General features: G+C 39.4%; 1 protein-coding gene across 1 annotated transcript in view; it reads right to left on the reverse strand.

The window, feature by feature from the left end:
- Positions 1-573: 573 nt before the first annotated feature.
- LOC112911681 (uncharacterized) overlaps positions 574-13,594 on the reverse strand; it is a 95,652-nt gene continuing 82,631 nt past the window's right edge. Inside the window, exon 9 of the mRNA XM_072762679.1 lies at positions 574-1,797. Coding sequence (XP_072618780.1) covers positions 1,059-1,797 — 739 coding nt within the window. The 3' untranslated portion in view covers positions 574-1,058. The remainder of the gene's footprint in view (positions 1,798-13,594) is intronic.

The raw sequence follows: 13,594 nt of genomic DNA on the forward strand, positions 1-13,594 counted from the left end.
TCCCTGAAATGTTCTTCAGTTCTCTGAATTTCCAGTAAACTGGTAGTTAGACATAAGGGCTTGATCATACTCAAGTCTAAATTTTTTTCTAATAGTTTATTGGTGGTAATGTACACTTTCTATTACATCAGGAAACATGTAATATACTTAATGCTCTCTCTTTCATGATGTTAAGATTGATCTTTGGTTTCTGTTGCTGTTGGCCTGATATTTTCATTATATAGTTTCCCACCTAGTGATTTTCACAGCCATTGATGATCGTTTCCTAGATTTATTATTTCATTAAGGGATGTGTGGTGATGTTGTTATTGCATTAATTCCTCTATATTTATAATGTAGAATTCTTCCATAAGGAAGAATTTTCCTGCATGATTTACATGTAGGAGAAGGCACAGTTTTTATGGAGAGGTGGGATAACTTATGTTAGTGGGCAAATGGTTTGGTCCTCTGGCATGCTCCAAAGATGATCAGTGATTTATTGTTAACTACATGCGAATACTTGAACTTTCACACATGGTGATATAAACATATACATCTATACATATAAACATAAACAATGAATTAAACGATTCATTGTGGTTATCATTCTTCTGTTTAATGTTCAAATTATCACTTTGGTCAATGGGAGTCTCTTCAAGTTGGTTCCTGTATCCTTTTGATGTGACTATAGTAGTCTTTCGCAGTTTCTTTGCCTTCTGGTTAGGACAAGATGTTCTAGTTTCAGCTTATACATCTCCCGCTCCTAATCCGAGATCAGTCATTTCTCAAGGAGCCCTGGTTTAAAAAGGTAATCAAAGTCTATCAGAAAATTGCTTAGAAATTCTTAGAAATCCTAGATTAAAAAAAAAAAGAAATCCTAGATATTTCCCAGCAGGTGGTTTAATGATCATATCAGAACAAAGTTCTACTCTAAATAACTTTTTCTCAAATTTGAGACACTTGAGTTCGATCGGTAGGGGGAGCGGAGGGCCCTAAGCAGCCCCCAGGCCGCCGGCCTAGTGACCATCACACCCCGGGAGGAGCCGCACGGCCGCAGCCGGCCTCGGCCACCGTCATCGTCACCGCAACCAGGAGCAGCGAGGCCGAGACCCAGCCGCCACCCCCCCCACCCCCGCCCTCAGCGCCAACGACCCCAAGGCCTGCACCACGGGCAGCCGCGCAGGGAGCCCGGGCAGCCTCACATCGGCGGCGCCTGCCAGCGGGGACAACAGGGTCATCGCAGCGAAGGTTTGGGGAACAGTTAAATGGGTCAATGTGAGAAACGGATATGGTTTCATCAACAGGAAGGACACCAAGGAAGATGTATCTGTCCACCAGACGGCCATAAAGAAGAAGAACCCCAGGAAGTACCTTCGCAGTGTCGGGGATGGAGAGACTGTGGACTTGGATGTTGACGGAGAAAGGGTGCGGAGGCAGCCGCTGGCACAGGCCCGGGGGAGCTCCGGGCCGAGGCGGTTAATAGGCAGCAGACGGCAACCGTCATAGACGCCCTCCGCGGCGCAGGGTCCTCCGCAATCACCAGCAGAATTACCAGGATAGTGAGGGAGGGGAGAAGGAGGAGCGACCCAACGTGCTCCCGCAGGCCCGGCCGCAGCCCCGGCCCTCCCCAGGCGGCGGTTCCCACCGTAGCGCAGCGGAGGCCCCGCGGCCACCTCGGTATTCCAACCCTCCTGGGCAGGGAGAAGCGAGGAAGGTGCTGACAACCGGGGTGCAGGAGAACAAGGTAGCCCAGTGAGACGCAGTGTGGACGAGGTTATAGACCACGAGTCCGCAGGGGTCCTCCTCGCCGAAGACAGCCTAGAGAGGATGGAAAGGACAGTCAAGGAGAGGAGACCCAAGGTCAGCAGCCACCTCAACCCTCAACTTCAATTAGGGACGCAGACGCCCAGAAAACCCTAAACCACAAAGTGGCAAAGACACAAAAGCAGCCGATCCACCAGCTGAGAATTGGGGCTGAGCCGAGGCTGAGCGGGCGGGCTGAGTAAATGCCGGCTACCGTCTCTACCAGCATCCGGCTCAGTCATCCACCATGGAGAAATGAAGATGAAATTCCAGCAGGAAGAAATGAACAAAAGATTGGAGCTGAAGACCTTAAGTGCTTGCTTTTTGCCCATTGACCAGATAAACAGAACTATCTGCATTACCTATGCAGCATGGGGTTTTTTATTATTTTTACCTGAAGACGTCTCTTTTTGGTAATGATAAACGTGTTTAAAAAAAAAAAAGCCTGTTTTTTTCTCAATACACCTTTAAAGGTTTTTAAAATTGTTTCATATCTGGTCAAGTTGAGATTTTTAAGAACCTCATTTTTAATTTGTGATAAAAGTTTACAACTTGATTTTTTCAAAAAAGTCGACAAAGGGCAAGCACCCTTAAGGGTGCTAAAATTTTTTTTGAGACACTTTCACTTCTCTTAAATAGTAAAATGTTTCATAAACTATTTAAAGAACCATATAGAAAGTAAACTTATAGCTATGCATAGTTCCAATGTTTTAAAGAAGATATAATTCAGAGAGAAGAGACAAGCAGGATAGAGATGATTAACAAAATCAGGAGATTAGTTACTGGATCTATTACTTTACCCAACACCAGTACTAAAGCTTTGACTTCCTCCCCTTTTATTCCCTATTTATTTATTTATATTTATTTTAATAAACTTCCATTTTTAGAGCAGTCTTAGGTTCACAGCAAAATTGAGTGGAATGTACAGAGATTTCCCATATACTCCCTACTCTCACACATATATGGCTTCCCCCACTATCACCACTCCCTACCGGAGTGGTACATTTATTACAACTGATGAACCTGTAATGACACAGCATTATCATTCAAAGTCCATAGTTGACATTAGGGTATACTCTGGGTTGCTTTGCATTTTTACTTAGAAAATCTGTTGCCTAGTATTGTCTAGAGTCTTAGAAAAGCAGAAAAACACCTAGAAGAAAATGAAAATCACCTGCACTCTCACTCAGGAAAAAAACAGTGAAATATAAACTTCTGGTATATAGACTTTCAGGTCTTTCCTTCCTTACTTCTTTCCTTCTTCCTCTTTTTGTCTTTTGAAACTTAGTATTTCACCTATTGACAAGAGAATATTTAAAGGCTACATAGCATTTTATTTCATGATCACAACACATTTTACTTAGGGAAACTTAGTACTGGTTTATGGGTTATTTCTACTTGTTTGGCTATCATAACTACTGCTATGATTTTTTTTTAAAACTGTACATATGCAATTATTTAAATTTGTGCATACTTTTCCATAAAATAAGTTTTAAGAGTAGAATTTTGAGGTCAAATGTCTACATGCAATTAAAATTTTTGCTGTGGGGTGCCTGGCTAGCTCAGTCAGAAAAGTATGTGACTCTTAACCTCAGGGCCATGAGTTTGAGTCCCACATCGGATGTAGACATTACTTAAGTAAATAAATAAATGAATAACTTAACAAAAGGATTTTTGCTACATATTTCAAATTGAACTGATTTATACTTTCACCAGCAACTCATACTTTTATAGTACTACGCTTTTATAAAAAGAAATGGCAGATAGCACCTTCTGGTCATGCAGTCTAGAGAAGCTAAATGAATATACTTTTCCAATTCTAAGGAACAAATGCTCACCAGTATGAGGGTCAACCTGGATTTGTTCATTGTACAGTTTAGAACAAGAGTACACTTGAAGCTCTGAAAAGTTCTGAAATCAACTATTCTGATAGAAAGCAAGACTTCAAATTGCATATTTTATTACCAAATCTCATTTGGAGTGATTCCATTCAAATATATTTTTTTTTCCATTCAAATATTTATGAGCAATGAATAATGAATTGAATGTAATAAATAATTATTTCTCTTAATGATTGATACTTACATGAAAGAAGGAAAATATTATCGGGGATGAAGTGTGATCGGACCTCAGGATTTCAACATTTTTTTTTCCTATGCAACAAATTGTAGGAAATCATGGTTTTAGGAGAAATTTTTCTCTTTTTACCTTGAGATAGGAGTAGTGTTGGGGAGGAAGTCTGAAATAATGGAAAAGTTTTTAAACAGATTTCCAAAGATAAAAAATAACTCCAGGTAATAGAAGCATTCAACTCATGGCTACCCTGTTCAAGGTCCTATGCTAGGCAAGTGGGTGTAGTAAGATGATTAAGCTGAGCTTCTGACCCTTACAATATAATGAGGAGACAATCATAATACAAAATAAGTGACATTGAAGTTCTGAAAAGGAGAATGAATTCTCCTTGAGAGGCAGGAATGAGAGGGCCAGGGCTACTCCAGGAAGACCTCACAACCTTTTAGGGCATCCTGTCATAAAGTCTGTAACAAGCAACATTTTACTATGATTCTAACGTTAAAACAGGGCAGAGACGGTGTTCCTATGAGATTACTTTTCAGGCTTGTGAGGGGTTAGGAATACATATAACCACAGAGCTATGGACTGATTTTTTTTTTTTTAAGGATTTCATTTATTTCTTTATTCATGAGAGATACAGAGAGAGAGAAGAGGCAGAGACAGAGGCAGAGGGAGAAGGAGGCTCCATGCAGGGAGCCCAATGTGGGACTCGATCTGGGACCCTGGGATCATGCCCTGTGCTGAAGGCAGATGCTCAACCGCTGAGCCACCCAGGCACCCTGATGTTATCTTTTTAAAAATCAAGTGAATCTAGAAACAATTTCAGGATTGGTAGTAATTTTTCTTTATAATTATTTTTTAAAATTATTTTTTTATTGGTGTTCAATTTGCCAACACACAGAATAACACCCAGTGCTCATCCCGTCAAGTGCCCCCCTCAGTGCCCGTCACCCATTCACCCCCAGCCCCCGCCCTCCTCCCCTTCCACCACCCCCTAGTTCGTTTCCCAGAGTTAGGAGTCTTCCATGTTCTGTCTCCCTTTCTGATATTTCCTACCCATTTCTTCTCCCTTCCCCTCTATTCCCTTTCACTATTATTTATATTCCCCAAATGAATGAGAACATATAATGTTTGCACTTCTCCGATTGACTTATTTCACTCAGCATAATACCCTCCAGTTCCATCCACATTGAAGCAAATGGTGGGTATTTGTCATTTCTAATGGCTGAGTAATATTCCATTGTATACATAAACCACATCTTCTTTATCCATTCATCTTCCGATGGACACCGAGGCTCCTTCCACAGTTTGGCTATTGTGGACATTGCTGCTATAAACATCGGGGAGCAGGTGTCCCGGCGTTTCATTGCATCTGTATCTTTGGGGTAAATCCCAAAGATACAGATTTTAAAGGCTCTTCACCACTGTCTTCCAGCTTTCCATGTGGCCTTTGAAAAGTTTGATTCCATCTGACTCTTAGTCTTTTATATCTGACTTGTTCATCTTCTTTTAGAGGCTTTAAGGATGGCTAGTTCCCTTCAATTCCTTTCTTTTTTTGTTCCCTTGTATTCTACATAGCCGCCCCCTCTTCTCTCCTCTTGCTCCATTTCAAGTGTGGGCATGCACACTTCCTTCCATTCCCAATGATGGCAGCTAAGACTTGGCTGGAACATTTGATAAGACTTTTCTAAATGCTTAATGATTTCAGGATGGAATTTTAACACATCAGGCTAAATTTTTTGTATTTATCATTCTTGACCCATAGTGTCAATTCAGTATACAACTTTCCACCACGATAGCCATAATGTCACTTTTCTGACAAGTCATTTTTCCAGTATAGCATATTTTCACTCAAAAACATTAAACAAATATTCTATAAGCAGCCGTATTTTGATATTATCATTTTAGACAAAGACCCACTCGCCAATTCACTTCACACAATTTCTAGGTAAAGGGTATCATGTGGAACAGATCCTAACTGTGTGCTATGTTTAACTTGTACTGTGTCTGTTTTTCACATGCATTAAGTGAGACGAATTCTTCAGTGTGTTTAAAGTGATTTTATGGTTAGCCTTCATTTTGTCCTAAAGGGTTTTTTTTTTTTTTTGTATTATGATTTTATTTTTAAGAGCATTGTAAGTTACAAAATAGTATGAGCCTCCAAAAGCTCAAATATTGGTGGAAAGGAAATGGTACAGAAAGAAGAGAAGAATGAGAAACCTAGCTATTCAAAAAAGGTGGGTGTGATAAACAGAATGAAAAGGGAGAAAAAATAAGATACTTTGAATGTTTTAAAAGGAGAGTTCATCATATTGTATATAAAGTTTTTGCAAATTATGAGAAGATAAAGAAAAATTCTGAATCCGTCATATATTTTGGGAAATCGATCATGCCCACAAAAGAAGCTGCTTCTGGTTGTAGTTTCAAGAAAGAGAAAATTATCAAGTGTGTCTCACTCTGACCCAGAATGTCTGGCTGAAAGTCCATTAGATTCCCCTCCTTCCTCCTCCTCCACCCACCACCAGGTCTTTAATTCATCTTTTGGCAAATACAATTAACCTTCATTACATTAGGTTTTACATACAAATCATGTTTGTTTATTTTCAAATTATCACTTGTTACTTATACACATTTGTATTATTTAGTTGTTATATTTTTCTGCAAAAATTATATAAGATCTTGGGCTGGGATTTAAGGCATCATAATTCTTCCCATTAAAATTAGTGAAAATTATTTTTTTTGAAAATGGATTTTTAATTAGCACTGTATTTAGGAGAATGAATTAAAGATGTTAAACAAGAGGATAGTTGAATGTGATGTTTCTCAAACTCTGTAGGTCCAAATCTCAACTGGGGTCTTATACTAAGGAGTCCCTGAGCCTGACCACAAGCCAGAGGACAGTTTACTGCTCCATAAGAGTGCCCTTGAGCTAGAATAACCAAACATATATTGTGCAAAGTAGACACTTTCAGCAGTGAAAGCGGAGCTATTAATACCTACATCAGGAAAACTGCAGTATAATGCGACTGTCCCAGGCAAATGAGGAATGTGTTTGAGTCCATCTCTTTTAGCTAGAGTCAGTAATGTGCCTGTAGATGATTAACAACTAGCTCTCTAGGGGGAGAGAGGCCCATTTCAGTGTTTGCTTCTACCTGCTATTAAAAGCCCATTGCGACGTTTGCTTCTATCTGATAGATTTCCATAGTATAAATACTCCCACCAGGGCCAATTTTAAGCTACTAATAGTCTAACAACCAGCTTGCAAGATTCTTGAAAACTTGGCAATCAGTTTTTGCCAGCCAAGAACCAACATAACACAACAAGCCAGCTCCAGTCCAAGTGTAGATATTAATTATTTGCAGTTCAGAGTAGAATTCAGCTTTCCTTCCTCAATATCCTATATTCCTGTTTCTTCTCTGTGGATAGAATTCTTCCCAGCAGACTAGAAATTCTACTACTGGGATGCCTGGTTGGCTCCGCAGTTTAGCGCCTGCCTTCACACCCAGAACATGATCCTGGAGTTCCAGGGAGGAGTCCCACATCAGGCTCCCTGCATGGAGCCTGCTTCTCTCTCTGTGTCTCTGCGTCTTTCTCTCTGTGTCTCTCATGAATAAATAAAATCTTTAAAAAAAAGATTAAATAAAGTATGTTTGGAGGAATTAGGATTGAGATTCTTCTGAAGGTAGTAGAATTTTCTTTTAATATCTTATTTATTTATTCGTGAGAGACACACACACACACACAGAGAGGCAGAGAGACATAGGCATTGATTAATTAAACAGTATCTGAAGCAGATCCATGCATATATGGAAATCTGGTAACAGCTACTGGTAACATTTCATATTAGGAAGAAATAGATGAACCATTTAATGAAAGTTGTTGGTACCACTGGTCATCCATATGGAAACAAGAAAAAATTTGGTTTTCCTTTCCTTCCTCCCCCTAAAAAACAAATGTTCACATCACAGAGCTGTTACTCTATTACGTGGTTGTTATCAGGAATGAAGTACATTTATGTGTAAAAATTTGAAATGATCTTCAGACTGTAAAGTAAAAAAAGCAAGTTGTAGAAACAATCTATACAGCACAATCTTATTCACGTGTGTTTGTGTAAGGGAGGGGAGTGAGAAACCCGAAATCCCCAATACTCATGTATATATGAATATGCATGAAACCCCCAATGTACATGTATATATGAAGACACACGAAACCCCCAGTATACATGTATATGTGAATACACATGAACAGAAAAAGTATATACATGCAACAAACTGCTACCGTGGTGACCACGAGGAGGAGTGTTAGAGCCAGGTGGGAGTATATGTGGGAGTATATTAGTCTTCATTCCAAACCTCCATAATTGCTTAATTCAAAAAGAAATAATACTATGGACAGTCACATGGAAAGGGTTGTAAAAATTATAAGTCACTAAATAAGTACATAATTATTTAATAAATGAATCTGTTCAGCGAGGTTTCATGAAGTCTTCTTCCTGCTAGTCATGGGCTGGCTCAGTGGTTTTCCAAATGTGGTCTGGGAACTCCTCAAGTTTTCTAATGCTATCTCAGGGGGTCCATGAGGTCAAAGTAATACTAATATGTTTTTTTTCCTTTTCTGCTTTCATGAGTTTATAGTGGATTTTCTAGAGGAGGAGGAGGGTCATGAGGTTAATGAGATCGAAGAGGCCATAAATAGCAGCAAGATTTTTCACTGTGTAGTTTTCTATTTTTATTTTTACACCATACAGATGTGTTATCCATTAAAATATATAGCTTAAAAATATATATATATAGCTTAGAAGATCATACTTGTATAATCTCTGTATGCAAGGCATTTCTGAATATGCCACAATATCAAAAGCCAGAAAACCAAAAAATGATAAATTTGACTACATTAAAAAGTTAACAATTTTGCCTAATGGAATAAGAAATGTGCAAGATTAAAAGACCAATGACACGTAGGAAAAACCTCTTAGCAATATATGGTATAAGAAAAACAACAATCGGGATCCCTGGGTGGCGCAGCGGTTTGGCGCTTGTCTTTGGCCCAGGGCGCGATCCTGGAGACCCGGGATCGAATCCCACATCGGGCTCCCGGTGCATGGAGCCTGCTTCTCCCTCTGCCTGTGTCTCTGCCTCTCTCTCTCTCTCTCTGTGTGACTATCATAAAAAAAAAAAAAAAAATTAAAAAAAAAAAGAAAAGAAAAACAACAATCCCTTTCAAATCAATAAGAAAAAAGATGAGCATTCAAAGGAAAAATAGGCAAAAGCCGTGATTAGGTAATCACAAATGAAAAAGATACAAATGCCCCCCATATATATGAAGATATGTTCTGTCTCAGCATTAATTAAAGAAATGAAAATAAAATCAATATTGAGTTACCTTTTTTAAGACATTCAGGTTAGCAAAGATTAATTAGAATAATGGCAAAGAGGTGGGGAAATTGGTATTCACATACAACATTGGTGGGATTGTAATATAAATTATCTCTGAAGGTTGTATGGCAATAAATATAAAAATATTAATTGTGCAACCTTTGTTCTAGAGATTTCACTTCTAGGAATTCAGTGTAAGTTCACAGAGATAAGTGAAATGCTGAAAAATAGTCATATGTCAGATTACAAATTTCTGCCCCCATCTACCCGATTCAATTTTCCCTTATTCCTTTACTAATAGAATGTCTACTTCTGCCAAGTTTTAGGATGTATGACTACTCCACTGAAGAAGACATTTCCCAGCTTACCTTGAAGCTAGGTGTGGCTCCGTGACAACATAATGTGAGTGGAAGCAAATGCCTAACTTTTGTTACTTGATGGAAATCATCAGTTCCTCTCTCTTCTCAGTGAAAACATAGTGTTTGTGGGCCCGGTTGGGCCATGTCGACAAAGACAACAATTTAAGGGATGACAGAGTAATAAGCTAGAAGGGAATGTTGCCTTGAATGATTGAGAAGCAGAGCTGTAGACACACACTAGGGCATATTACATAAAAGAAAAATAAACTTGATATTGTTTGAAGGGCTGGAATTGTCATACCAGCTTAGCCCATAAGCTAATTAATACAGGTTTATATGTTGGTCAATATAGTTTTGTAATTATAAATTTGTATAAGGGAATTATAAGTAATCATTTGAAGTGATTTGATAAATCTACAGGTGTCTACCTATATTGTTGGGGTTTTTTAGGCTTCTTGACCCACTGTAATAAAATACTACCAACAGGAGGATTTAAATAACAGAAGCTTATTTCTCACAGTTCAAGAGGCTAGGAAGTCTAAGATCAAGGTTTTAGCCAATTCAGTTTCTGATAAGAGCTCTCTTCCTGGCTTGCAGATGGCCATCTTGCTAGGTCTTCACATGGTTTTTCCATGTTGCATGTGCTTGGGGAAGAGGAGGGGGAAAGAATGCACTCTGGTCTCTTCCTACTTTTATAAGGACACCAGTTTTATCAGACTAGGTCTCTACTCATACGACCTTATTTAATCTTTTTTTAAAAAAATGTTTTATTTATTTATTCATGAGAGACAGAGAGAGAGAGGCAGAAAAATAGGCAGAGGGAGAAGCAGGCTCCTTGTGGGGAGCCCGATGTAGCACTCAATCTAGGGACTTCAGGATCACACCCTGAGCCAAAGGCAGATGCTCAACCACTGAGCCACCCAGGCATCCCTGACCTCATTTAATCTTAATTGACTCCTAAGGACCCTATCTCCAAAAACAGTCACATATGGGATTAGGGTTTCAACATGTGAATTTAAAGGACACAATTCAGTCCATAGCATTGATTTAAAACAAATCCTAAAATCATTTTTCTTATGACTCTAGTTATGTCAAATTATGTATGTGTTATTGTGTATGTGTAGAATATGTTTACATGGATTCTGAAAATATGCTCCCCAGTAGCAATAAATTCTACATGTGGGGCTTGGGGAGGTTATGTCAGCCATCTTTAGGCTAAATTAAGAACACGTTATAGAACAGACAAGCAGGCATAGCTAAAAGTAATCCTTGATGTGTATCACCATCATAAAAGAAAACAAAAGCTATGTAACAAATGAAGATTTGTTTCATATAGAGTAAATTTTAGGGAAAAAACCTCAAAAGAATGATACTTTTCAAAAGTCCAAATGTATACAATGAATTCTATCAAGTGAAATATTTCTTGGAAAGTAGAAATGGCGTCTGCTCTGGCTCTGTTTGATGTTGAGTTGTGCTAGGATAAATTTTTTATAAGTTATTTCTCAGAATAAATCACATCATAATTTTCAGAGTCCTTTCAAACCCTCACTTTGGTCCACGCACTTGTTTCTCACCTATTTGCCCCTTCCCTACAGAGTGTCATGAATCTCCTCATTCTTCCAGCTGCTAGCAACTCCACGTTTTGTTCTCTTGTTATCTGCAAGTGTTATTCCTTTTTCTCTTTATTCCATTTGTTTTCTTTCATTTGTTCCTTATTATCTTCCTTGTTCTCACAGTCTTTTTTTTTTTTTTTTTATCTTGGTCATCTGATTGACTTGCTCTTGATCTATGAGATTTCCATTGCTTCTTTCTTCTTTTTCCCCTCTGCAGTTCCTAATCTCATAATAAACTCCAGTAAAACTGCTTCCACAGAGCAGGACAAATATTAAAATGTGGGGCTTCTCTCTGCCCTTAGATATTTCCAGAATGGTCTGCACAGGTATTGCTCCCAGCATGTAAGCCGACTTGCTCCAGCTGTCTGTAAACATTTCTTTTCATAAAGCGTAGTGAGTCAATACTCAGTTTACATCTCACCTCATTACTCTTGTCCTTCATACCAGGGAATAGATACACCCCTTCTCCTGTCAGACCCCAGCCCTTTTGAGACTCCTTTTCCTCCATACTTCATGTTCTAAAAACAATGTTTACCTAGAAGAAAAAAAATGACTATAGAGGGGAAGTAATGGGAAAGGGAAATCACTGCAATTATCTCTCCCCGGCCCTCCTCTTCAGCAGAAGCTTCTTGCTTCACACGAGGCAAAAAACAAACAAGCCAACAAAACCATTGAGCAAAGAAAAAATTGAGGCAAAGACTTGGACTGAAACAAAGGGTGGAAGGAATAAAACAGGAGGAACCAAGCTCTAGATTTTTTTGCTTCCATGTGATTTGTGAGATATTAAAGAAACACAGAAGAGAGGAGATGGTTCTTAACCTCAAGGAATTACAATCCAGTAGGAGGAATGGCATGCCCTTTGTGTTGGCTGCCCCCAAGACCAGCCTCAGTTTCAACAATTCGCTAGAAGGATACATAAGAATCAGAAAAAGTATCTATATCCCAGTTACAAATCATTAGGGCAAAAGGATATAGATTGAAATTAGTAAAGGAAAAAGTCACATAGGCAAACCCCAGGAGAAACCAGGAGTGAGCTTCCAGTGTCCTCTGCCAGTGGAGTCTCACCAACAGGCTTCATTCTCTAGCAACAATGTGTAACACCATGTGTAAAGTGTTGCCAGTGGGGAAATTCACCTAAGCCTTGGTATCCAGGATTTTAACTGGAGGTCAGTCACACTGGCATCGGGTGCCCAGGTAACTGACCGTAGCTACTCAGACTCCTGTCTTCCCAGGGGTCAAACTCATACTGTGGCCCAGAGCCTCGAGTATAAAAAAAACAGCGTGAGCCATAAGTCATATTGTTAGTATAAACTATGATCAAACTGATAAGAGTAAGGCAAAAGCCTCTGGCATACAGCAACCCTCTTATCAGGTAGGATAAAGGTTCAAAGAGCATCTCCCAAGAGCCATCAAGGACCAGTTCTTTCTTTGGAATGTGCAGATTTGAGTAACCCTCAATCACTGAGTTAATCCTTTATTATAACCCCAAGTAGTATGTAGACTATAATTTTTTTAAAGTAACTTTTTATCTTCCCGATGGCAGAAAACAATCTATTCATATTCTTACTTACTTTAAGGTGTGTTTTGTTTCCATTTTGGTTTTGGTCATCATTTTGGATTTTAAATCCATCAATACATTATTCATCCTCTTTTCCATCCAGGGCCAATTTGAAGATCCAAGGGTTTAATAGGGCCACGGTATATGTGGGAGGGATACTGGGTCCTAGGACATCAGTTCATGAAGGCATACACAGAATGTGCCTTGCTTGGTTCTTGACTGCCGGCACCTTTGTGGAAGCCACTGAGATAACGAGACAGTCTGCTATTCTCAACATAGTACGAGACGTCATGGCCTCAGCAATCAGGCAACGAAAAGAAATAAAAGGCATTCACACCAGTGAAGAAGAAGTCAAACTCTCCCTCTTCGACGATGACATGATACCGCACCTAGAAAACCCAAAAGACTCCACCCCAAGATTGCTGGAACTCCTACAGCAAGTTCGGCAGTGTGGCAGGATACAAACTCGGGGCCCAGAAACCAGTAGCCTTTCTATACACGAACAATGAGACCGAGGAAAGGGACATCGAGGAAGGGGTCAATCCCATTTATACAATTGCAGCACCCAAAAAAAGCATGAGCTACCTAGGAAGAAACCTAACCAAAGGAGTAAAGGATCTCTACCCGAAACACTGCAGAACACGTCTGAAAGAAACTGAGGAAGACACAAAGAGATGGAAAAAGGTTCCATGCTCCTGGATTGGAAGAATTAATATTGGGGAAAATGTCAACGTGACCCAGGGCAATTTACACAACTAATGCAATCCCTATCAGAAATACCACGGACTCTCTTCAGAGAGCTGGAACAAATCATCTGAAGACTGGTGTGGAATC

Source organism: Vulpes vulpes, chromosome 7 (assembly GCF_048418805.1).
Source record: "Vulpes vulpes isolate BD-2025 chromosome 7, VulVul3, whole genome shotgun sequence".
In the NCBI taxonomy this organism is placed as follows: Eukaryota; Metazoa; Chordata; class Mammalia; order Carnivora; family Canidae; genus Vulpes; species Vulpes vulpes.